This window comes from Barbus barbus, assembly GCF_936440315.1.
Source record: "Barbus barbus genome assembly, chromosome: 14".
Lineage (NCBI taxonomy): Eukaryota > Metazoa > Chordata > Actinopteri > Cypriniformes > Cyprinidae > Barbus > Barbus barbus.
Window position 1 is genome coordinate 16,759,915 of NC_136742.1, and position 27,165 is coordinate 16,787,079.

A 27,165-nucleotide genomic window follows, 5' to 3' on the forward strand; every position below is an offset into this window, starting at 1 on the left:
AAGACTTTCCTGTCGAGTGTACATCTGGCGTCTGGAGAGTTCTGCAGTCGTCTTTTTTTCATACACTGTTGAGAGCGTCATCGTCTGCTGGTTAACAACAAAATGCCCTCCAAGTTTACTGCTCTCATTTGCTCTTTCACACACGAGCGCATATGTGTTTCTATATATGTAATCTGTCATCTCCTCTGCAGTCTGCTTTGAGACTGATTCTGCAGGGACGCTGGAGGAAGTCTGGGGGAAACTGGGACAAATATCTGCCACAGACAGCTTGATTCTCTACACCACAAACCAAACTATTCTTTTAATGGGTATGAAGTTTGCTTAAAGCCTGTGTGCACTCTTTCACACTCGTTCTTTTTGCTTTCCCCTTGAATCTTATTTTAAAATAAGTTTTTTAAACCACACTTTATAGTTTGTATAGCCTAAAACCGCCCACAGTCTGTTCATGGAGTATCTGATGAAGATTACACACAAAACTGCAAACTTCTCTTCTATTTTTTCTTGTGTTTTCTGTACAGTCGTTCACGGAAAGGGCCGTGCCATCTGAATATTTTTTTTTTCCACAGCGGTCCATTGTTGTGGTATAATCTATTTTGGATAAACCCGCACTTAAATGCGTGTAAAAACAAAAAATGTGATTGATTGCTTTATATGCAGGTCTTGCCCTCTCCAAGTAGGCTGTTCTTGGCCAGAATGAGCTGCGATGTGGACCACACTTTAAGCCTTTAGTCAAAAGTCTGGCAGATGATATTAAGTGACACATTTCTAAGAGTGATTTTTAACAAGGAGCCGAAAACCCTTCCAATCCAAAAAGTGAGATAATGAATGCGAAAAAGTAATAATAAAATAATCTTTGAAATCAGGAAAATGTGGTCACGATTCTTACCCTTGCTGTTTTCCTGTGAGGGAAAGTTAATTAGGTCAACCTGATGATCTTGTGTGTGTGTGTGTGAAGCCTGAAGTCTTAGGCCAAGCAGCACTGGAGCTTAACTCAGGAATCCAGTTGTTATCTGCACATTGAGCAGCTCTTGGCTGTCTTAGTGCTACTCCTCCTAGTAAAGGATAATTCACCCAAAAATCTTGTCATTCACTCAGCCTCAAGCTGTTTCGATCCTGTATGACTGTATTTTTTTCTGTGGAACACAGAAGATGAATCTTAACAAATATCCTATTTTCAATTTAATGAAAGGTAATGCCATTTTTGTTGACTATATATCTTTTGCAGTCAATATTGGAGTGAATAATGACTTAGATTTCGGTCTACTTGTTACACATAAGCAAAAAACATAGTATATACTCAAAAGATATTGCAATGTGTTTAATGAAGTCTCTTATGCTCACCAAGGCTGCATTTATTTGAACAAAAATACAGTAAAAACAGCAATATTGAGAAATAGTATTACAATTTAAAACAATTGTTTTGTTTGAATATATTGTGAAATCTATTTTATTATTTATTCCTGTGATGGCAAAATTGAATTTTCAGCAGCCATTACTCCAGTCTTCAGTGTCACATGATACTTCAGAAATCAATCTAATAGCTGATTTGCTGCTCAAGGAATATTTCTTATTATTATCAATGTTTAAAAAAAAAACAGTTGTGCTTAATATTTTTTTGTGGAAATCATGCTACTTTTTCGGGATCCTTTGAATTCTTTGAACGTTCAAAAGAACAGCATTTATTTTGTAACAATGAAAAGGTCTTTACTATGACTTTTGGTCAATTTAATGCATCCTTTCTGAAGAGAAAAAAAACTGAACCCAACATTTTTAAAAGGTAGTGTCTATACGGGTTGTATTTATAGTGATTTGTTTTGCCACAGAAGAAAGAAAGTCATACCGGTTTGGAATAACATCGGGATTAGTAAATGAGATATTTCATTTTTTGAGTGTCTATCCCTTTAAGACTCACCACACTAATGAGTGTCCCAGAGGTCCGCTACTTCTGAACCGTGTTTAAACAGTCCAGCCACTAATCCTTAATCTACAAACATGGTACCTGAACTTTGGCCTTACATGTACCAAGCACCATGGGTAGATTGAGGGATGGAGCCAGAGAGAGATGGTCGAGAGAGGCTGCTTTTATTACTGTACTCCTCCTGTCCCTTAGCAACAGTGGGAAAAAGGAAAGTCTCACCCTCAGGGACACGTCAACGAATGAAAGTGACAATTCCAGGGCTTGAAGAGAGCTGAAAAGAGAGTATATGTAGGTTATGCGCTCTCACTTTCTCTTACTTTCTTTCTCACTTTTTCAATGTCTCCCGTTCTCCCTTTTCCTCTTTTTCTCTCTGTCACAAAGTCCCACCCTCCTACCGCCCCTTCCAGACCTTCGCTAGTACTGACACCATGCGCAGCTGTCGGGTGATTGATGTCATCTCTGAAAGCTGTCAAGAACTCCCTTCTTTCGTTTTATCTAAAAAGAAAAAAAACTTCTCTCGAACGCAGCAGGCTCGCCTAAGTATCGCCCATTTATCTTGACACCTCACAGGTTGTGGTAAACTGGGAGAATTTATGCCATGGCATTGGGATTATTTTGCACTGTAGATAAAAATCTCAAATAAGTGAATATTTCTGAAAAACTTTGTGCTGTTTTTTCTTCCTTTCAACAATGACAGACCTTTCTTCATGTGAATATTAATTCCTTTCACTCTGGAAATCTGAATTTCATTAAGGTCGCTCTTAATCCGTGTTCTGAGGAGATGAATGCGTATTGACAGAACTTAAGATTCGTTAGGTTTACACCTCGCTCATTTAAAAAGCTGTCCATCAGGGTGTTTATTCAGCGAATGTAAATTCACCCCCAATTACCATTCAGTTCCATGCGGCTTTAAATCCCCAAAAAAGAAATCTTCATCCCAGACAATTCAGATGGTCACAATAACTTAATCCCGAGATAATTAAGACAAGTCTGGTGAGGACAGTATTTCGCATGCACAACACTTCAAAAGAGATGTGATTTATGTTTGTTAAAAGTTTTTTGTTTTACCCCCTTGATTTGCATTTTTTTCCCTCCTGTCACATCCTTATTATCCCAAAGTCTTGCCACATCCTTTATGACTCACTGTGATTTAGAATCCTCCCTTAATTCTTTGTGCAACTGAATTTCTTCTTTAACGTTATATCTTTGTGATTTAACAATGCATGGTGTCGCCTACATCGTTCTACACTACTGTCCAAAAGTTTGGTAAGATTTTTTAATGTTGCTACATTTGTTTGATCAAAAATACAGTAAAACAGTAATATTGTGAAATATTATTAGGAAAAAATAAAACTTTTTCTATTTGAATATATATTTTAAAATATAATTTATTCCTGTGATGCAAAGCTGAATTTTCAGCAGCCATTACTCCAGACTTCAGTGTCACAAAATCATTCAGAAATCATTCACATATGCTGATTTAGTGTTCAAGAAACATTTGTGTACTTTGTGAATAAAAAGTGTTAATTTCTTTCAAAAAAATTATATATTTTTATTTTATATTTTTATATAGAATAAGTTATATTTTTATAATATATTAAAATTTGTGTATATATATATATATATATATATATATATATATATATATATATATATAAAATCATTAAAGGCCTGTGTCGAAATTATAACTGCATTTCCACATCGTACAACTCATATGACTACAGCATTCATTTTCCCTCTGAAAAAGCCATTGCGAGAAACGTCATGACTCTTAATCCCTGCGTTCTGTGTGCATTTTTCAGTAACGTCAATGTTTTCATGCCCAGACAGAGTAACAATAGCCAGACCATGGTCAGGGGAGTAACAGATCTGATGTGTACTTGGAAGGAAAGAGAAAGAGGAAGGCAGCGGAGATGAGAGTAATTGTATGGTCAATTCGAGGCCTGTGTTTTCTCTGTTCTCTGATCGGGGGGCAATGGGCAACAATTAGACTAGCGTGTTTTAGTGTGATCATCTCTTTTGGAAAGCAGCGGTGAGACAAATGTGGGGGAGTTACTGTAAGAAAGAAGAAATGAGGGTGGATACAGACTGGAAAATACTGTGGAGCTAAAGCGTAGTTGAATGATTCATGTATGACATATGTGTCATAGGATAGGCTGCACATCTGCCTTGATCCACAACAGCACAGCTAGGGTCTAATATGTTTCTCTCATCTAGACAAATTCATTTGTCATTCTCTGTTGTCTATCATAGCATCATAGCACAGTTAACCAAATTAAAATCATCATCATATGCCTTTGTGCAATATTTAAAAACAAAAGGGACTCAGGATGCAACTCAAGACAGACAGACAGACAGACAGACAGACAGACAGACAGACAGACAGACAGACAGACAGACAGACAGACAGACAGACAGACAGACAGACAGACAGACAGACAGACAGACAGACAGACAGACAGACAGACAGATAGATAGATAGATAGATAGATAGATAGATAGATAGATAGATAGATAGATAGATAGATAGATAAAGATTTTTTTTCAATATCATATAGTCCTAATCCTTGCTTTAATGCGCTCTCTCCATCTCTTTGTCTTCAGGAAGTGAAGCACATCCTGAGATTCTACCTGATTGAACCTGTCCTTGAGCATATTTCCAGGTAGACCGACTCGCCCTGAATTCCCTCCCCGCCTCTTTTCACCCCTGTCTGGCCTGTGTAAATAAGTCATCAATGGCTGTAGAATAGATGTGTTATTCAAAAAGAGAGATGGCCGAGGAGAGGAAAGAAGAGGACAGGTGGTTATTAGAGGGGAGAGAAGCAGAGGAAAGAACTTCTGAGACCTGCTTCCGTTCCGACTGTAATTACCGGAATCATTATGCCCATTCAAACTGAATCCAAACACCTGCCCACTCAGATTTTTGAGCTAAGTTGATTTTATTATAAAAAAAAATCATGCTAAACAAATACTGTAAGACTGTAATAATGTAAATATACTGTAAGACTATGTCTCATACTTAAATTAAGTAAGAACTACTAAGCGGTTAAAACATGTTTTTTTCCCCCTCTCTCTCTCTCCTTATTTTGCCTTGGGCACCAAGTGAGTCAGGACTGCCACAGTGCTCCTCAAAATACAGAGGTGCCTGTCGCTTCTGGTAATTAAAATTTAATCTGACAGGAAACAGACAATTGCTTGGAATTGGGAATGAGACATGTCAGTTTGTGGATATAAAGACATATATAGAAGGGAAGGAAAGGAAAGGAGGAAGACCAAAGATTGGCAAATGGCTCACTCACTAGTGCAGGCGACAGATGGGGGGTCAGAGAGGGCTCTGTAGTAGCCGTCCTCACAGTCACATCTCCATGAGCCCTCTCGGTCGTTATAACTGTGTGCAGGACAACGGGAACACTGAAGATCCTGAGATGAAGACTTGTAGAATCCACGACCACAGGCTGGATGGTGATGGAGAGAAAGAAAGAGAGAATTAGCATGTGTTCACATTTTATATCATCTAGTGTTTGAATCAGCCCCTTAAGCACTCTCATAAGAAAGAAAGAAAATGTCTCTTTAATATCTCAATTGTTTCTTCTCAGATTCTCAGACCATGGTCATATGCATCTCTTCTAGGGTTTTCGAAGAGATCTCAACATTTGCAATAAAAAATCTGAGATTTTAACATGAACTCAAACAATTCTTATTAAATTCTCCCAGGAGCAAATGATCAGAGATATGCAAACCATATGAGTTTTATATTTACAGCCACTGTTGTATAAATAAAATAAAATAATAATGAAATGTTTGAAATGTTGTCTTGGTGTCATGAATGTGGTCAATGAACTTCCGTTAACTCACCACCAGACGTCACTCGCTCACCACATGGACTCTTGCACCACACTAACTGTTGCACGCCACCTCAGACTACAATTCCCATCATCCATTGCACTGACGACACACAGCTGATTGCACTGATCACACACCCTACATAAACCATGGACTTCCTCTTCCTCTCGGCCGAGTATTGTATTGAGTTTATCACTCTCCTAGTGTTAGCTGCCTTACCGAGCCATTCTGTGTTTTTCTGTTTAGTTATAGTATTGTTCTGCATTTATAAATCTCCTAGTTTTAGCTGCGATACGGAACCCACTTTGTTGTCATAGTCTTGCCTTGTGTGTTTTTCTATGTTTTGATTCTTGCCAGTGTTTCCTGGATTTACCCCTTTGCCTTGCCGTTTGGACTCTGTTTGCACCTCTCTTGGACCACTGCTCGTATACCTGGATTATCTCTCTGCCTTGCCCTGTTGGATATTGTTCGCCGATCGTCGACTCTCGCTGGCCCTAGGATTGCTCTGTGTCTTGCCCGTACCATACCTGTTTGCCGTTGTTTGACCCTGCCTGTTTAATGACTACGTTTATAAATAAAAGCTTGCACTTGGATCCGCACGTCTCACGTCTTGTTCGCATCGTTACACTTGGCAACTACCTGGAATTAAGTTGAAGTACTAAAATTACTAAAACTAAAATAAATATTAAAAAAAATAATTAAATATAAATATTATACATTTAAAAAATCAGTAGTTAGTAAAAATAGCAAAAACATAAATTACTCAAACTTAAAGTAAATTAAAACAAAAACTAATTATATAAAACTAAAAGTTAATTCAAAACATTAATAAATATATAATATGTAAATAATACTAAAATAGCACTGTTTATAGTAGGAATTTTGTCAACAATTGTCCTTTTTTTCTCCTAAGATTTTTTAAGACACAAGTTGATGCATAAAAAAATTAATAATCATTAAGAAATATGAAAAGATCAAACTCTGAGCACTAACATTTTCTGCTGGGTCATTACAACACACACTGCGTCACGCATATGTTACATCAACCAGGGGCCTAATATTCCTGATCACCCCAAAAGCACTAGCATGCTTGCCTTTACACCACCTCTAGCAGTCAGAAATGTCCTAGAGGCAAGGTTACTGTGGAAAATAGGAAACTTAAATGGATTATTTCAGTATTTCACCTTTTATGAGGGGAAAAAAGGACATCCCACAGGCAGCCAGGGATCAGAGACAAAGCAGAAATTAGGGCCAGATCGCTTTAGGCTATGCACAAGAATCACCCTCACACGTTCCAATGACAATGAGTCATTTACTCCCACTCTTTATTTCATATGCCCATATGGGCTGAATTGCCAATGAAGCACCATAATCATATATTACTATTTGCATTATAATTAGACAACATTAAATACCTAATAAAAAATTATTTTTCCCTTTTATTCCGTTTTTCATGACTTTATAATTCATCACCAGAAACGGTGGAGTTATTAACCTTCTGAAAAGGAAAAAAAAAACGAAGGGAACAAGTCTGGGGTGATTCCACAGTCTGAGGTATTTTCTAGTTCACATCAGTAAGCAAAGAGAAATAAGCTATTTTCGGTTTGGCCTTTTGGTCGGCACTGCTGAGAGCCACTAATCCACACTTAGCAGCTGTTTGCTTAAAACCCCCTTCAGCCTAAAGAGGGAATCGGGCGCACATGATTTTTCTTAAACCCAACCACACCCGCATCCCCTGGATAAATATTACTTTGTTCACAGCTACGCATTTTAATGATTATTACCAGGGACACAACACTACTGATTAACAATTCCAAGCCCAGTTTTTAGATCTCAGTAGTTGCATTATCGTTTCAAGGCCTTCAAAAAGAGGAAATCCTGCAGCTTTCCGTGACAAGACTAAAATGGAGAATGCACAGGAGGTCAGCTGATTTCCTCATTTTAAACACCACCTTGTTGAGATGGGGGGTGGCTGAGGGATACGGTATCCCCATTTTAGCAACATGAAAGCCCTGTCACTGTGTATTTAGCTCTGAAGCATGGCATGGTGTGGCTGTGCAAAGTAAAGAACAAGAGCCTTCTGAGGCTGAGAAGTGGAGGAAAGGGATGTGATTTTATCTGGGATCATTCTCAACCAGTGAGGTTGTAATTGAAAGTAATTGAAAGCGGCAAGTCTAGTTCATGTTGTAAGGAGGTGGTGCTGGCAGAGTGTACCGTGAAATAGCCATGGTTTAATGGTATTCAGGTATTTTTCATTTAGGATTCATTTTTCATTGTGTAAATTAATTAAATTAATTCCTAAATAAATTCCTAATTTGCTGCTTATTAATAGATAGTAAGTTAGTTGTTAAGTTTGGTATTGGGTAGGATTAGGCATGTAGAATAAGGTCATGTAGAATAAGGCATTAATATGTGCTTAATTACAACTAATAAATGGCTAATATTCTAGTAGTATGCATGCTAATAAGCAACTAGTTAAGAGACCCTAAAATAAAGTGTTCCCAAATATTTATATTTAATTAAATTAGATTAAATGTATTATATGTGTAGTGTCAAAACATACAGTTTTAAGATTCTTTTCCATATATTTCCATATAAACAAGGGATTTCAAACCGTTAGAAGAGAGAAGAAAAGAACGATAGGGAAAATGAACAGGAAAAGGAAAAGGACATGCTGAATACAGGAGGAAAAGGAAGGGACAGTTAAGTAAAAAAATTAACCGGTAAAAGGAAAGGTAAGAAAGAAATAGGAAAAAGAAGAAGGCAACTAAGAAAAAGTACAAAAACAGAAAATGAAACAAGAAAATGAAAAGGAACAAGAAAGGGAAAAAGGAAAGATAAAGAAGAAAAACAGGAGAAAGTACAAGAAAGGTAAAAAAAGAACAAAACAGAAAAGGAAAATGAGGGGAAGGGAAAGGAAGGGGAAAGGGAAAATGAAAAGGAAAAGAAAAAAGTAAAAGGAAAAAGAAAAGGAAAATGGAAAAAGACAGGTACAAGAACATGAAACGCAAGCAAAAGGAACAAGAAAAGTAACAGGAAAAGGCCAGGTAAGGAAGATAAACAAGAGAAGGAACAAAAACGTAAGTAAAGAACAAAACAGAAAAGAAATGGACAGGGAAGGTAAGGTAAGGTGAGGTGAGGAACGGGAAAATGAGAAGGAACAGTAGAGATAAGGCAAGGAATGGAAACAGGAAAAGAAAATGGAAAAAAAGAAAAAACAGAAACCCTTTTACTGGTAAGCTGGTATGTCTGTTAGTTTTAGTTTTCAGCTCTGAGCCGATCTGTATGGGGAAAAGATCCCATCTGAGCCCGAGAGCTCAAGACCTGGCTGTGGGCACTCAACGGCTCTCTCGTGAACATACTAAGATTAGCACCATCGCAAATCACCAAAACAGGAGGACTCTCGACTGCTGACTCGACTGGCTTTTTACGTTTCTGAAGCGGGAGCGGTTTATTTTTACATCCTTCTGATCAGGATTTGTTTATTGTGGCGTCTGAGAAGCCCAAGTATCCCCGAGTTGTTTACACAAGCAACCAACCAGCAAATTAGGCCTCAAATCAAATGTAGCGCTGACACGGGGGCCCGCCTGAGAACCTGTCTCCACTCCACCTCTCTGGTTTTACTATGAGTGACATGCACAAACAAGGCCATTTCAGGGGCCCAAATTCCTGCCCTCCAAACACAGATGCGCAAATACTGGCTAGGACTGGGCAATTTAGCAAAAAATTAAAATCTCAATTTATTTCAGAACGTTTGACCGATTCTTGATTTTTTTTACGATTTTTAACTAGTCAATTTGAACATGATTCAAATAACTTTTTCTTTATTTACCAAAAAAATTATATTCCAAGTGCACCACACATGAAGTTGTCAACATTATGTAAACGTTAAACAAATCACTTGTTAAATATCTTTCCAGAAAAAATGCATGAACTACAGCTACATATTGTACAAATAGGTGTTTATAAATAGGCTTATACGAGGAAAATGCTTTAAAAAAACCCCTCAAAAGTCAAGGTAATTCAAATTCAAAATGACTGAAGGTATAACACAAGTAGACTATTATTAACTATAAATGTTCTGTAAAAACAACAGCAGCTTTCAATTTGTCACCATGATCCAAACATGAAATATCAGACATACAGTGGTAGTTACAAGTTTTTTATTCGCTTGCGCTGCTTTTCCATAGTTTTTTTTTTATTTTCTATGCAAGCATGGACACATTTGACTGTTGCACTCGCATCTCTTGCAGCGTCTCGTGCATGAAACGACATTCTAAAAACGCGGTGCTCAAGCTAACAGAAGTTCAAGAAGTCAAAGTGTTTAATTCTAATATTTGGTAATATTTCTATTCAAAATCGCGATTCCTCGATTTCTAAAAAATAAAATTGTGGCAAAACACTAAATTCAAATTAATCGATAAAATCAGAAAAATCGTCCAGCCCTAACTGGCACTGAACTAGTCAAAAAAACACGCTACCATTGTGCTAACGCACTAACCCGCCACCGCTGAGATAGCTTTGTTTTCCCCTTCCTGACAGATTTATTTCTGTGGGAGAAAAAGATGAGGCTTGCCCAATTATGCCTCCTTCTGCCATGCTGCATAATGTCTGCTAGCATGTAATCATGACTGGATTAACGCTACATGACCCCGTGTGCCAGCAGCTCTTGAGAGCATGCTAACCAATCTATGAAACTGACATTGAGACGATATCCTCCACTTAACTGCCCATTTCAGCTCTGAATTGAAAACATGTTCTGCCAACATAACCGCTTGGCTGCTAAACTGTGAAACGGAAAGGAAAAACACTAGCTTAGATGGGTTTAAAAAGTTTGCTGAAGGACTTGGTGAGCACAGGATTTATTCGAGCTGCCACTGGCATGAAGGCGAGCTAATGGGATGTGCTTGTTGACATGGGCACGCAGAGCAGGCAACAGCAACCTCATTTACTGCACAAAGAAATTAGTCGGCCCCTTAGAAACACAGGTTGAGGTTAAACAGAACAACAGAGAAAGAGATTAAAACAGCCTGTCATTCCTCCCAGAGTCTTTAGCAGGCGGCGAGTGCCAGCGTCGCTAATTTACCTTTCAGTGGTCAAGCCCTCTGGTTCAGCTAAAGGGGAAAAAACAGGTCTCTCAGCGGTTCTTACATGGCACTGATAATGCAGAAAGACTTTGCCTCTATAATATATCAATCTCTAACATGTATTCACACAAGAAATTCACACAAAAACATGTCTAGACATTTGTTACGAGACTTCTGAAAGGTTTAGATACAGATTTCCTCAAAATCAGCTTTATCACTATTTTTGGCCTTTGCAGCAATAAATCCCTCCTCATTTTTAAAGACTTAGTCGAGAGATGTAATAGCAGCCCAGAGGTAAAATTCAAGACAATGTCCAGCTGAACTGCACAGACTGCTGACTTGTCTAAAATTAACGTATTGACTTCAAAATTCGCTAACAATCCTCCCTCTAGGGAGCCTGAGGAAATGTCCTAATCACAGGCTTTCCTAAAGCAAGCGCTGGTTTTTCTCTTGGTCTTGTGCTGTCAGTTGTTTTCTTTTGTTGGCTTTCTTTCGATGAATTTCCTATAAACTTCTGGACTGCCCTTTTTAGACCTCAGTATATTATTTTCTGATCTCAGGCTATGTTCAGAATGGAACAGTTTGTTACTAACAGAATACTGCATAGAACACACATTGTACTGAAAAACAAGTGTGCTTAATTGTACTGAATATGCACTTGTAGTATATTTATTATACTGTACTTACAGATAATAAACAGGCCACATAATTGTACCTCAAGAGAATACACTTTCATGACAATGATTCTTAACACACAAGTACACGTTTACAAAATGCACTTTGTAATAGTCAGTCGTTTTTTTTTTTCATTTGTTCAAGTTTTACTTTATAGTAACTTAATAATTAGCTATATTTTAATAATGTTTTGTCATGCTTTAAATCAATTAACATGCAGTTAATGTCACATTTAGATAGCAAGTATTATTTGAAAGTGCATTTTTTCCATAATACATACTTTTATTTTTCAGAAGGGATAAAGGACTTTTTAGTAATAGTAAATGAAATAGTTTATAGAATATTATTTAACTATAAATGTTTCAAGTATTATGCCACCTTATTGTCACATGACCTCGTATATTATCGTATAAGAATGACGTCCTGCTAACAGCTTGGAAATAAATAGGTAAATGTCTAAACATTTGACATTCAAATCAAATGAGTTTTAAAAACCAACTAATTAAAGTCAAGCTCATTGCATTGTGGGATGCAGTATCTCACGCAGTGTGCTCTGTTGTATACTGCACATTTTGGCAATTGTAGTAGGTCATCTGCATATTTCATATAGAACTTGCTCAAACTGTGCACAGCACACAAATAACATTTCTGCAGTATATTGCTGCAACATGCTAGTATGTGATCACACTACTTGAAAATGCTTAGAACTATAGTTTATCTGATGATATCTGGGCATCTATGCGAGTTATAAAAATTATCTTACATTAATTATAGTGAAACTTTTCTCTGCCTCATGCTGTAAAAAAGTAAACAAACAAGATTAGCATTATAGTTTTTACTCTTGAATAGTGCCCTTTCTGGCTATGAAAAGAAGTAGTTATCAAAAGATACTATTATTTCCACCCCTGATGAAAGCACTCTGAGAGAAACTAAAACCTTTCAAACTCACAGAAAGCCTGTTTCCATGCTGTCAGCCCTTGTGTGGCAATCATTTTAATCTTTCCCCCTAAGAGGGCTAGAAAGCTAACCAACTCCAGGAAACAGGCCGAGGGTACAAAGGAAAGGGGAAGAATCAAAAGGCAGCAAGAAAGCAACACACCAGGATGGGGTCCGGTTTTGGCCCTGTAGCCTTTGCATTTCTCCTACAACTCCTAGACTGAGACGGGGAGACGTAACGGTTACAGAAAAAAAGCCAAAAAGTTGGATTAGAGGGTTGTGAAAATGTCAGATTAAAATGTTAAAAGATGAATCTTGTACGGCGCTATTCGCACAGTGCCCCACGCATTACTGGGAGCAAACAGGTTGGATTAGGGGTGCGCTCCTTTACATGCAGACAAGAATCTCATTCATGGCAGCTACCTGTGTGGAGGAGAGATAAGTAGCTTTCCGTCAGAAACAAAGAGAAGATTAGCATTCTCTTACACTGTGCTGAAGGACACACCAGGATGCCCTCTGAAGCCCTCAGAAAGGAACAAGAAAGACTTGTGAAGAAAGAACAGATCAAAGCCTGTCAGAGTCCTCTCCTAAATATAGTTAAAATGTTAACATCATAAATCGTGCAAAAAAACAGCTGCTCGCTTTTTAAAAAAAAAAAGTCACATAAGTGCCATACATGCTCTTTTTTTTTAACTTAGGTTAAATTCTATACATTTTAATTGTGAAAGGGTTAAAACAAACACTGAAGAAAAAGCTCTGGCACAAACCTTCAGGAAAAGCAGCTGTTAAAATAATTTGCATGCCGCTAAGCTAAATACATTCTATGACATATGTAATGGCATCTTTTGTGCACAACACAATGGCACAACAATGCTTCTCTTTTACATGTATATTTTAAACAAAATAGGGAAGGAACGTTATATCTCTACAATTACTGCTGAATGCATTATGCTTTGACAGTCACATTTGTGTTGGCTGGAGGTGGACATCGTCCCTGCCAAGAAGAGATCTTTCAACTTGCTCCTCATTTCTCATGTGAGGCAGACTGCAAATAAATGTGATTATGCTCGAAATACGGCCTGGATGGACATAAAATTGTGGCAAAATACTGAAGAAGGGATCTGTAAAATGTTATTGCTGTTAAACAGACCAAAAAAGGGAGAGATCCATTTCAGTTAAATACAACAGCTCAACTCATCCCAATAGCATCTGCCCAGATGGCTTTCCTGGCACATGATATGTTCTGTGATAGCGGAAAAGAAGAAAACATGAAATGTCACTTTTACAGTGAAAAGAAGCACTTTTAGAACAAAGCGGCCTTTTAGGAAAAAAGGTTTTGGGCTTTCACCAGAATTTAAAATGCCTCAGGTGAAATGCTTCCTTCCAAGTGTAAATGCTGGTCGCTTGTTTGCGGCTGATTGCAAAATAGAAAATGGAAGCATATCCCAAGGCAACCGCACTTCCATTCGGCCTGATTTACTGCATTGATTAGCAAATGGAAAACAAAGAAATTTTAACACTAAACAAACGACGCCACAAATCATTAGCTACGTTTGCTTGCAACTAGATAAGACTTCGACTCTACAATTCTGAAAATGTGAAAGATTTCAAAGAATCTGAAATTGGATTGGATTTGTTCGTTTTGCCAAATATTTTTGCATGTAAACCTATCAATTTATAGCTTATATTACCGAGTTAGCTCCTCCCCCTTAAACTTTTTATTCAGCAAAGATTGTGTGTGTGTTTATGAAGTGCTGAAGTGAAGCACAGCTGTCACCGTAGTAAACAACCCCAAAATTTGGTCTTTTCTTGAAAGGTAAAAAGCAAAAGATCTTCTTAAGAGCACTACGACCATAGCTAATCGGATCTAAATCAAACCTCCACCATCAGCAAGTTGTCCCTCGCACACTCCGAGACACACAGTCTTTATGACTTTGCAGCTTTGACAGAGGTGACTAAGTGAACGCACAATGGCAAACTGGCAGAGGTCCCTCATTATGAAGCCAAACACAGCTGTGACCCGTCCGAACCTGCACGAACACACACCCGTTTGAACTAACGCACATCCACGCACACCCAAAGCCACCCACGCACTATCCCTATAGAGACTAAATGATACAGCACTCAATCAAATCCCAGCATCACCGCTGATGATCCATTAAAAACTAACATGCGGCTCACATTTCTATCTTCCAATAATCATCTCCTCAGACAAATGATCGTTTCATGTAGTCTTGATTACTGTGCCGCTCGTAGCTGTCCCCACAAAAGTAGAAGAACAGCATTACTTTCTAATTTTATTGATTCTTCTTTGGCACAATGTGTTCACTTCGAGTTACATTCAGTAATAACTTGGCTAAGAGACAGTGCTTTGTGTGTTTGACATTTCTTCTCCTTAATCTCATTTTATGAGCAGGAGAGAATTTAGTCTGCTTCTCATTAACAAACAGCATCCCGGCCCCAGCAGAGCACCGTGAATGTGGAACGATTTTGAATGTGAATTTGGAAAGCTTCAATAAGCATGCTATTTGTTTAAACATTCGATCGTAAAAGTACACTGTGACTTCTGAAAAACATTAAATTAGTGATGCCTTTTATGCAAACACGGTTTATGTTTATTTTAAAACTTCTCATTAATTTTATCCTTTTCCATGAGTGCTTCTGTTAATTAAACTGCAATTATATCCCGAAATAAATTATTATACAAGTACAAATAAAAATAAACATTTCAGTTATAACAAAAATTTTTAGTCCTATTTATATTATCACAAAACATCAAATAACCAGCCATTTTCTGTTTTCTGGATTCGATCAATCGTAAAAGTAGTGATGTATTTTATGCAAACACGGTTTATGTTTATTTTTTCAATTCTCATTAATTTAATCCTTTTCCATGAGTGCTTTTGTTAATTAAACTGCAATTATACAAATAAAAATAAACATTTCATTATATATATGTGTGTGTGTGTGTGTGTGTGTGTGTGTGTGTGTATATACATTTTTAAATAGTTGAAATAGTTTTAAATTGTTTCTTATTTATCTATTTACATAATATATATTATAAAACATTTCTTCTAAGTACCATATACACAATTTTGCCTATTAAATTCGAATTCACCCGACATCCTTAGCATCCTTATCCTTAAGATCCTGTAACTTTTAGTCTATGTATATCATGACAAAACATCAAATAACAAATAACATTTCCTGTTTTAAGATACTGTACACAATCTCAGCTTTACTTTTGCATGGGAAAGTGCAAAACATGAGCTTCCTCAATCCAACAGCGTTGAACACGTAATTCCTGTAATGTTTAATGAAAAACTTCAGTTAAGCACAATAAATCTGAAGTGACTCAGCAGAGAAATCTTTTTTTCTTTTTCTTTTTTGACTCAGCAGGGAAATGTGGCATTACATCAAACGCACATATTTTGACAGCGAAAACAAAAACGCTGAAGCAATGTGAAAATAAATAGTCGATGTGAATAGCCAGGAATCTTTGTCATTTCGCTGTGATTTCTGTGGTGTCACCGGGGTCGCTCACGGGCTGGGCATGGGGTCAGTGAATATTAACTTCATTTACACATGGTTGCAAACAGAGCAGCTTGCACAATGCAGGCCTGCCTGCTCTGCTTAGTAACGTGAGCAGCTGAGCTGACAGGTCACTGCCAGACTGGAAGATGGATGAGCTGAGCAGTTGACCCTTGGTTTGCCTGAGGAGCCAGCTCTATGGTTTCTTTCCCCTCTGAACAAAGACCCCCTACCAGAAACCGCCCTGCTCGCAACTCCAGCAGCACTAACAGGTCCCGACATCTCCATCAACCCTTGCACACACACACACACACACACAAGCAGATTTTGATAGGCTCTTTTATGCACGCATACACACACTACGGGCGGCTTACCGCCTTTAGCTGCCTAAACGCTGGCACACACACTTCTCTTTTCGAATTGCTCTCTGCTCATCCGTACTAATGGATGCAGTTGGACAAGCGGACACGGTGTTAAAAGCAACAAAGCAGCCGTGTGCGTATTGTGTGTGTGTGTGTGTGTGTGTGTGTGTGTGTGTGTGTGTGTGTGTGTGTGTGTGTGTTCAGAGCTGATTTGGCCCGAGGCGACCGGGTGAAAGTGATATGTGACCAGGTTGAAGGCCTTAACACTCAGTGAGCATCAGGGAGGGTCTGTTGTCAGAGTGACTCTCCTCTGGGAGAGCGGCAGAGCAGGAGACTCAGCAGCTCAATCTCTCCCTAAGAGCAAAATCAATAGCTTATTACATAACTGCACACTTTTCTACTTTACAAAGAGAGAGGGAGAGAGAGACAAAGAGAAGGAAGGAAGGAAGTCTTAGGAGGCTTGTTCTAGTATGAAAATGTCCTTTTTTACTGTGCTAATATGACAAAAGTAAAAAGTAAAGAGTGTAAAGACCATCAACTCTACCGTATGACTCCACTGGGCAGGGACACCGGCAAGGGATAGAAGTATCGCTTTTTATTTTAGTTTTTCCATTTATTTGTTTATTATTGGAATGTTATATGCATGTGTCAATTTTATTTAATTTCTTTATTTTCTTAAATATGTAGGTATATAGTATTTATAGAATTGTAACTTTTAGTTTTAGTTACTTTTTCTTATTTGTAAGTCGCTTTGGACAAAAGTGTCTGCTAAATGACAAAAATAAAAGTAATATCACAACCAAGACTCAGAATTGCTCGAAATAGATGTTTGTTCAGAAGTGCTGTTGTCCATGCTCATATTTAATCACAGTTATCTGCTGTGGTCTAGATCCAAGGGAATGCAAATTAAACGCTACATATTTATGCTTTACAACTGTTAAGGCTATCAGTTAGTGTAGAACAGCTGCAAAAGGCTGTGTCACTTGATTCTAGGGCTGAACGATATGGACAAAATTTCATATCTCGATTTTCATGCCAGATATCTCGATATCGATACGATACGATATGACTACGGGTTCGGTGAAAACCAAGCATTTCTCAGAAAAATTAAAACATCATAATACAAAAAAATTTGGAAAGTGTAGTTTTATTTTTAAGAACTCACTGGTGGACGTCGACTCGTACGGTGTAAAGGCCCTTTCACACACAGGACGCGGCATGCGCTGCGCTATGAAACCCATTCATTTTCAATGGCAGCGGAGCGCACCAGCGGCGAGCTTGCGCGCGCGCCGCGGTCAAAGTTCAAAATAGTTCAACTTTTGCCGCTGCGCTCTGTGACGTTTCCCCGCGCGGCCAATAGAAACGGGGCATCCAAACAAGCGCCGAACTCAAAATGGATGAACAGCTGATTCTCTGTGTGTCTGAATTTCCAGAGCTATACCATACAAGTTTGCGGTCGAATAGGGACCTCAGCGGTGCATTCAAGGGCACTCGTAAAACTGATGTTCGTTGTGTGACTGCCAGAGTTGTATGCAGGGCGGGGCGAGCGCGGAGAGGGGAAATCTATATCGTCTATATCGTTGCTTTTTTCGATAGTAATATCTTGAAAGTTCATATCTCGATATAGATACGATAACGATATATCGTTCAGCCCTACTTGATTCAACTTAACCTTGTATGCTCTATGCTAGACAATAACCAATAAACCAATAATATAACATTTTACAACAAAAGTTTTTTTAATAAGTACAGTATCTTTATTAATTCTTATTAATTAGTTTAAATATTAAACTATTATTAATCAGATCAAATCAAAGAATGGCTCACAGTTCTGTCAGTGAATTCATGCAATAGCTGCATGAATCATTGAGTGAGTCTAAGTTAAACGACTAAGTTGCCAGTAAGTTCAAGACTATTTCATGAATTGTTTGGAATGATTCAATAAAAAGAACCAGTTCAAAAGAGCCATTTGTTCCAGAATAAGAAATCACTGCACAGTGTTCTTTTTTCATACTTTTTTTCTTTTTTAAGTGGTGTGAATTTTTTTGTTGTTGTTTTATTTTATTTTTATTTTTTTTCCACTGTCAAGAGACTTATAATTGTTTTTATAAGAATCTAGTAAGAATCTAGTGCTTTAATTATAAATGACAGTTTGTTAATCATTTGCCATTTTACCTAAGAACTTTTTTTGATCCAATAAAACAACAGGAAATGTGATTGCGAACATGAAGCCACTACAACACATCAATAATTGGACTGCCGCCAACTGACAGGCCTGACTGACGACACAACACAATGACAGCTCCGTTCGTGTTCAAAGCCACCTTCCATCTGACAGAACCAAGGGGGAAAAACAAACAGTGCTCCGAGAGCACACCGTTCTTCTCCAAGACCCTGGCCGGGCAAGAAGGCCATTATCAATCAGCGGATGATTCTATCCCTGACAGCTTCAGACCCAACGGGCTTCCCTGAGGAACTCACCTCCGTTTGAATAATTAAGCCCACTTACAGTTCTCTAACGGATGGCCGTTTGTAGCCTTTACTTTCACACCTTATCAATCACTTGTTTGTAAGGCCTTTATACAATCTGCCCGCCTCCAACTCCTGGTGGCATCATTTGAAATGCAAAGCACGGCCTTCACTGAGCCTGGGTCTTGCTCTTGTGTCCCTCCACCCCAGCTACTTCTGCAGCTTGTCTCCACAGCTAGTGCCCTCCTTCTGTGTTCTGGCAATCCATCAGGCTTTGACTAACTTCTGTCCAACTATTTGGCATCTGGGAGATGGATGGTGTCAGCACCTGCCATTGCCAGTACCTCCTTCTGTTAGCATGTTAGCCAATGCTAGCTTGTTTTTTCCCCTTAGAATAATAAACAGAGGCTTGCCTTGTAAATAACACAAACTGGAAGAGCAGGTCAACTATCGGTTAATATTAGGCATTTCTTTAGACAAGATACGGTTATTAACGTGGCGTTATGTGACTGAGCAACATACATTCCAACGATTGTTCGCAAAAGCTTAACGAAAACAAAGAGATCAATGTCTGTCTACAAGGACTCTTTTTCTGCTTCCAAAGGACTTAGTGTCTCCATTTTCTCTGAGTAGCCACTGTTGAACAGAGCTTCGCAAATGAATAGACACTATTTTTGCTTGAGCTCTATGCAAATAAACTCTGGCATGCTGCTGAACACTTCAAATTGCTTTTTTCCAACACTCATAACACTGATTCTTGTAACTGTGAGGAGCGGATCTCTAGAAAAGCAGGAAGGGGTGAAGCCACGAGTGCCACGAAATGAGTTGAAGAGAGCAAGGGACAGAGAAAGAAAAAGTTATGGGATAGTTCATCCAAAATGTGGGTGAGTAAATGATGACCGAAATTTGGTGTTGTTCCAAACCTGTATGACTTTCTTTTTTTTCTGTCATTGGACCCAGCTGACATTCATACTGTAGTATATTTTTTCAAAATAGCTAATTTTGTGTTCTACAGAGGAAAGAAAATAACTGATGACAAAATGTTAATTTTTGGTTTAAGAGCTGAGAGAGAGTTTTAGAAGTTTGACATTTTAAAAGATGGTGGCATCCCAAACACATAGCACTCATGGCTCAAGACTCGTCACAACATTCAAAAGCATCCGCTTAGCTTGTGTTTACGTAAGAAAACAATTAAAATACTGTGCCAACGGATGCAAGAGTGTGTCGTGCAAATGCCCACATAAAGGAAGAGGAAGAGAGAAAAGGGAGGAAGAAATGAAAAACACACAATCCTCCAAGCATCTGATGAATGAGACGGTCAAAACACACATTTTCATGGCCCTCCTTAGGTTACCCCACTCAATTTTTAATGCAAGACATTTTAGACTTTATTTCGTATGCATGAGCGTCTGTTTGTGTATCCATATATAAATAGTGCAGATTTTATAAAGGAACGCGGTAAGGTGGTGTAAAAACAGGAGCTTTTGAAGGCATCAGGGTCACAGTGCCTTGGCCGAGCCCCTGAGGGAAGGAAGAGAAAGAAAAAGACAGCGAGAGCAGCAACATGAGCTGTACTCTTGGAAAGATCAGTCCTCCATATTAAAAAGACCCCTGTCACTCACAGGCCTTCAGCCCCAGATACCGTGCACTGTATTACTGTTTCTCCAGCAGAAGGGGAGAACACACCAGTATTTTTCGGTCTGGTTGGTGCTCGGGGGGAAACTCTGAACAGGCAATTTAATATCGGGAGGATCGCTAAGAGGAAGTGCTGATGCGGCAGTCTCATGCTCATTTTATTTAGATTAACTACAGCGGTAATATCACAGCCACTCATGCCAGGAGCGAAGCACAACTCATAAAGTGACAATGGAAGGGGGCAGGAATCTAACAGGGTGACAGGGTTTGTTTGTTGCCGGCTCGGAGAGAAACACGCAACATTGTTTTTGAGGAACGTAAGATGGCTTTGTGAACAGCGATTAATTCTCTGGAAAAGCATTCGAGACTTTCTGAGAGTTCAGCGTTGCATGCAAATTTCACTTTTATTTATTTATTTATTTTTTGCTATGAGTGAGTAAAAAATTCCTGAATGTTTAATAGGTTAAAAAAGAGTGGAATTGTAAAAAAGACATAAAACGCATCCTTTTATAATGCTTAATGTGTGCCAAATAGCCCATATTACATAGAAGCACCATCAACTTTCTCCTTTGCTCCCTTTCTGGCTTTTGAAATTGCTTTCAGCTTTGCAACAACCTCTCAGCGTGAAGCAGCCTTGCCCATTTTAGCTTTTGATAACATAATAGTGTTCTGAAGCACCCTTTACATGATAACTTAATGATGCAGACGTGTATGTGCACTGCATAAAAGCTATCCAAACCTCCCGGAGATATCTGTAAAAACATTACTGGTCTGCACACTTGATAATCTATAGATGTGGAGGTGACCCAGATTGGCGGAAAAAAGGGTGAACGGCCACTTCAACCACACAAAACCAAGAGATCCTCTCCCTCAGATCCTAATCATGTGTCATGTGACTGCCAAAAAAACAACGTTTAGCACCATTAGTGACAATGATGGCACTGGGAGTGCTTTAGTCTTAATTGTAGAGTATATCAGAGGCGACTGTAATTGTGTTTCCGGTTCGGACACTTCCTAAATAACTCTGGGGCTCCGCTGTTTGTTTTCTATGCCTGTCGGGGTTACTTGAAAGGTCCGGAGAGGGACCGGGCAATGGGCTGAACCTCCTCCGGACGCAGTATTGTTTGTGAGTGATGGGTTTGGCTCGGCGCCACATGGAAAGAGAATAGGAGAGCAGAAGAAAGAGAGCGGGCTGTTTCTGAGAGCAAGGCTGGAGTGCTAGTTATTATTTAATTCCAGTGTCAACGTGCATAAGGCTATAAATTAAGAGCCCACAAATCAAACGACTAACAGGGATTCCAATTATTGTGCCAAGGATTTTTTGCCCCCACATTTAATCCATCATTATTATCTCCGCCCAATAAGCATGTTTTTTTTTACTCTGCTTGTCTTTTATTAATCGTTCATCATCTGCTTTGTATTTTTCAGCATGGTTTGTTTTGTTATTGTATTGCTTTGCTGTTATTCGGATGAATTACCTCGCGTTGGGATAATTCTATGCTTGGGCACTCAATCAAACAATTGGAACAAGGATTGACTAGGCAAATGGACATATAAGCCAGTCCTACACATAATAATAACTTATTAATTGCTTCATTGTCCTTTCTTCTGTCTCGTGTAAGGTTAATCAGCAGTGCTCTAATACATGCCAACAGATGTATGCAAATGAAAATAAAGTACTCACGTTCACACGCATCTCCCTTCTGGTGAAATCCAGCTTTGCATATACATTTCCCAATGGGTACCAGCCACTCTCCTTCAGCGCTGCAGTGCATTTTGGGAGAGTTGTCGGCCTCCTCCTCTGCGTCACTGACGCATGTGCCCTCCACTTCCACCAGCGACGAGAACTCAGATCCCGTCACCGTATCTGGGAACGTGGCCAGGTTCTCAATAATTGACCAACACTTCTTGTAATACACTTTGACGGAGACCAAAGCGATGCAGGCACCTACATCCTGAAAGGCCAGGTAGAAGCCTCTGCGGGAGATGGGCCCGATTATACGCACCTCCGTGTTAAGCTTCATCTTTCTTTCCCCCAGGTCACCCTGAGTGAAACTCTCGTCCGCGGCTATAGTGTCAATTTTCACATACTGACTCTCCCTTATATTCCTACCCGCCTCCACGTCGGTTTCCTGGTAGTACAAGTTGAACGTCTCCTTGCAAGAGCCAACAACCCCTGGAAGGCTGTTACAATCCCTCAAGGTAAACTTCAGCTCCACAAAAATCCTCTGGGCATCGCCCTTCTCAATCCAGTTAGTCCGTAGCCAATTGTTCTGATTTGGCTCCATGACCTGGCAGACCTGGTACGTGCGAATGGGTGTGTAGTTTTCATCCAAGCCGCTGATCTCTTCCCACTGAGAAAAAGTAAAAAGCAGTTAATCATCATTATTTCGTGTGCTGTACTAAAATGCTCAGAACTAACCGCAAGCGAACAATCTTACAGCGTGTTAAAACTGGCCTCAGTGTGAACAAATGCACAACTCCTTGCTATAAAGATATCTACATGAATGCATCAGCAGCCAGGTGCTTAATTTTTTACATCTTTTGCATAAAATGAGAATTTGAAATGCCTGTCTTGTCAAGCGTTTTTAACTTAAAATATTTATTTTTAGTGATCTACAATTATATGCGCAGTTCTGATAATTGTTGGTATCTGTCGATCAATCCAAACACTTAAGCACATAAAAAAAAAAAAATCAAATAAATGTATTGCAAAAATTAGGCTACCTCATTCCCAATAGTAACAATGTACACTACCAGTCAGAATGTTTCCATTTATAAACTCCATTATAAAAATGTTCATGTTCAAAAAAAGGTGTGCTAGTGTGTGATGACATCAAAATGAACTGCTTTTAATTCAGTAAAAAACATTTTATATCACTCAACCCGACTGCTTTAGGATACACCGGCAAAAGTAATTTTCTGGGCTTCTTTTAAACAACTTTCACCTGGGATTAAATTCCATTTATGCTGGACACATGTTGTTTGTGTTTCTGTTATTGTTTGTTTTATCTCATTAAAAAAAGTTTTTAATTTGTACAAACACACAATACTTTGACCTCAATGACTGCAAGTTTATAACTCAAAGTGAGCAGAACTGACTAAAATTTAGTTAAATTAATAAAACCAAATATGTTGTTACAAAGGTGAAAACATTTTTAAAGTAAAATAAGATTCAATGCACACAAATCACATGACTAACAACAAAAAATCTGACAAATCTAAACTTTTTAATTGCTGTTACTTTTTTAGTTTTAGAATTATTTTGTGTTCTAAATAATTGTTAAAAACGCCTAAGACTTACAAAAACAACAAAACATCACAAGTTAATATACTAAGTTCAGCCGAAAATCACTCAGTTGGCCTTAGTTGAACGACTTTAAAACAAAAGTGTCTGTATTTTACGCCTTCCTAAACCTTTTATAAAAACTAGTTTAAGATCGACAAACAACTTTTAAAAGAAACAAAGCCGCCTTCGCATAAAGTAAAACCAAATTATCCATTGTTTAGCGTTTTAGAAACATTGTGATGTGGGACAAAGACTTACAATTGAAAAAAACAAACACAAAAAAAACACATTATGCCACCACATAATTTTAGGTTGCACTCAAAATACTACAAGCAGTAAGCGCATTACAAAAGAGGTGAAAATCATACATGTTTGCTGTAAAGTAGAAGTTGTAAAGTTTCCATCTTACCCCGCTTGGAGGAGACGATATCCATTCCAGCTCTGTCTGCTGCGCCTTTGAATCCAGCAGGATCACTGCCGACGACACATAAAGCGCACACTTACAATAATGCATCTTTAATTGCGATTAATGTTTGCCACACATCTCACTCATATTCCAGAAGCATTTTACACCGCGAACGAGCGCAGATACAAACCAAATGTGAGAGAGCGCACGAGTCTGACCCATTTTCAGCAGACAGCGGTGGAGGTTTATGGCAATAAGCACCTCGCACCTCTGAAACCTGTGCGACACCTGTTCATGTGTCAATATAACCGACGGGCACGCTTTCGCGTTTGGTGTAGATCGAGAAATCGGTAAAGTTCCTTCGTTTGAACCGTGAGAATATTATGCGGATAAGCGCGCGCGCAGCTCAGGTTAAGAACGACTTCATCGCGTGCGAAATTAATCGCTGTTTTGTTATTTAAATGCATTTCGTTTAAGCGTTATCTGGTTTTAGTCTGATCATATGACTAAAGGAAGCTGGTTAAATAATCAAATTAATAATTTGATTAAATATTGTAAATAAAAAAACTCTCTAAAAGGCATTCGCTGAGATCAGAACCTAATTTAAAAAATAAATAACATCAATTTGATAAATAAATTCGTCATTGAGTATGTTCAGTAATCAATAAACCTGTAAGTGAACTACAGCAAACAGCTATAAGATCATCTGGATCTATTTGTACCCTTATAGCTACAGAATTTAATGATTAATTTCATATTTCAGCAAGGAGGCACATAGGGTACCTTCGGCTTAGACTAGCTAATATAGTCGATTTGTGATATACATATTTGCAGTGCAGACATGTATGGTAGAAACACACTGCTCTTTATACTAAATCTGTAGGCTACTCCATAACTTGGTAATAGCCTACAGAAGCACTTCTATTGCTTAATTGTTGCAGGAGGTTTCTATCCCGGACAAATCCTTTACCACTACTACCTGGAGCTGATCCCATGAGTATTATAAAACAATAAGCGTGATCGGCTACATGTTGCAGTCAAGTTGCAGAACTGACTGTTTAACTACTGCCTGGTTGGTTAACAAACGCACATCAAGCAGATCTTTTTCAAGTTTGGTGTTGCTGTTGTCTCTTTGCAGTAAATGGAAAGCACGTAGTGTTTCCGATAAAATGAGAACGTGATAATGAGGAGATACAGGGCTGTGAGGTTTAAGCTTAACCAGATAATATTGTCTATGATGTGTAGTTGCGATATGCAGTTGTAAATCGTCTTCGTGTCTGATTAGCGAAAGTCTGTGCGTCAAGGAAACACATATTCATGATATGAAACACAGTCAAACGTATTATCGATATCGTATGTGTGATAATAAAAAAGGCTGTATGTTTGTCTGTCAGGCTGTCGATACTGTATCTGCTCTAACTAATGATTTGCTCGTTCTCGCGCTCGCGCTGTCAGGATGCAATGAAGGAAACTTTAGCACTCACCCTCTCTTGTGTTCTGTGCTATTCCAGTGTTCACATAAAAACATAAATGAAGGCAAAATATAGTCCACAAACACGAAACTGAGGTGCAAACCATGGTGCAATTGAAAGTTGGAGAAACAGTGTGCGCTTTTTCCAACGCGGCGTTCGCTTCCCATTGACGACGCTCCGGCAACCGGCTCTGGGTGAATAAAACAGCCGTCTCTCACTCAAATAGCATCTGCAGCTGGGAGGCGGGGCTTAGAGCATTTGGCGTGTCACTCATCTTGACTGACAGAGAGCGCACCCACATTTAGCGAGCGAAAGGCTGTCGGTGGAAAAACGCGGACGAATCATCTTGAAGCGAAGGCGGATCCTCAATTTTAGTCTAAAACCGACAACGGATTCAGAAACTTTAAGATGAAATACTTTGTTGGACAATGTAGAAAATCGTTTTATATCAAGAATAATAGATAATTTTCTAATGTCCTGCTCGAATTACTGTACTGGGAATTAATACTTAAAACGCTATGGGTTGAATGAAAAGTGAAAACAGTGAGTAGCCTACATCAAAACAAACTTTTGAGAACTGGTGAGGTACCTTTCCCTGCAACACCACTTGCACGGAAGCTATCAAGATAAGACTTGAACCCTGGGTAGGGCAGGCATGTCACGACATCCGAGGAAACGTTTATATTTTTCCCAAGTCATTGAAGAGCATTGCATCATCAGCAGATGAATCCTTGGCAAACTTTATTATGGTGCCTTTCGTGTTTGGCAGCTCTTTTTAAAACATACTCATAGCTTGCAATGTCAAGACTTTGTTTAGTCACTAACCTAACAGCACATTACCGTTTGAGTTGCATCTATATATATATATATATATATATATATATATATATATAATTTTTTTTTTTTTTTTTTTTTTTTGTCAAGCAGAAATTTTCTTTCTTTCTTTTCAATTTATAGGCTATTTGTGTGAGAACGTTATATTTGCTTTTATGTTTGCGTGTATCTCTAGACACTTACTATTTAGGATTTTAAAATAATTAGTTGACAAAACCAGGCTTTGTGTACAAATGTACTCCAAAGGGATAAACATTGTTAAAACGATGAACACATTTACAAATTTAGCACAATTCATGCCCGAGTTGTTTATATGTGTGTATTCCATTACTGAGGTCCAAACCTAGAAATTAAAAATAAATAAATCTAAGAGTAAAAATAAAGTTGACAATAAACACAAAAATTAAGAAATAAGTACAATTAATCAGTATTTAGTTAGTATTAGTATTTATTCAGTATTTATTGGTGTCAGTTAGTATTTGTTTTATCAAGTCATTTATTCCTTTATTAATTATTTATTCATACAGGCCTCATATTCCATGACATGTATGACACAGTGTTTTATGAAAATAAAAGTGAAACTCTTGTTGATTGGCCAATGAAGGGCAGGAGGTCTGTGTAGGTATAAAGAAATCGAGACAGATAAACATTGACTGCTGTGTTTTTTAGAAGGTCACCTAATGAAGGAAAGTGCCCTGTTGATTCTGG

At 38.4% G+C, this 27,165-nt stretch overlaps 1 protein-coding gene across 4 annotated transcripts in view; it reads right to left on the minus strand.

Annotated features, from left to right (window-relative positions):
* LOC306880257 (ephrin type-A receptor 7) overlaps positions 1-25,831 on the minus strand; it is a 78,723-nt gene extending 52,892 nt beyond the window's left edge. For 3 of the 4 annotated variants that reach the window (XM_079433674.1, XM_079433673.1, XM_079433671.1), the window contains exons 1-4: positions 25,636-25,813; positions 24,155-24,219; positions 22,141-22,810; positions 5,218-5,373 (exon numbers count right to left, since the gene is read on the minus strand). In XM_079433674.1, the coding sequence (XP_079289800.1) occupies positions 5,218-5,373; positions 22,141-22,810; positions 24,155-24,219; positions 25,636-25,729 (985 nt within the window). In that variant the 5' untranslated portion in view covers positions 25,730-25,813. Of the gene's footprint in view, positions 1-5,217; positions 5,374-22,140; positions 22,811-24,154; positions 24,220-25,635 lie in introns of all 4 variants that reach the window. The other variant, XM_079433672.1, reaches the window with a different exon arrangement.
* Positions 25,832-27,165: the final 1,334 nt, after the last annotated feature.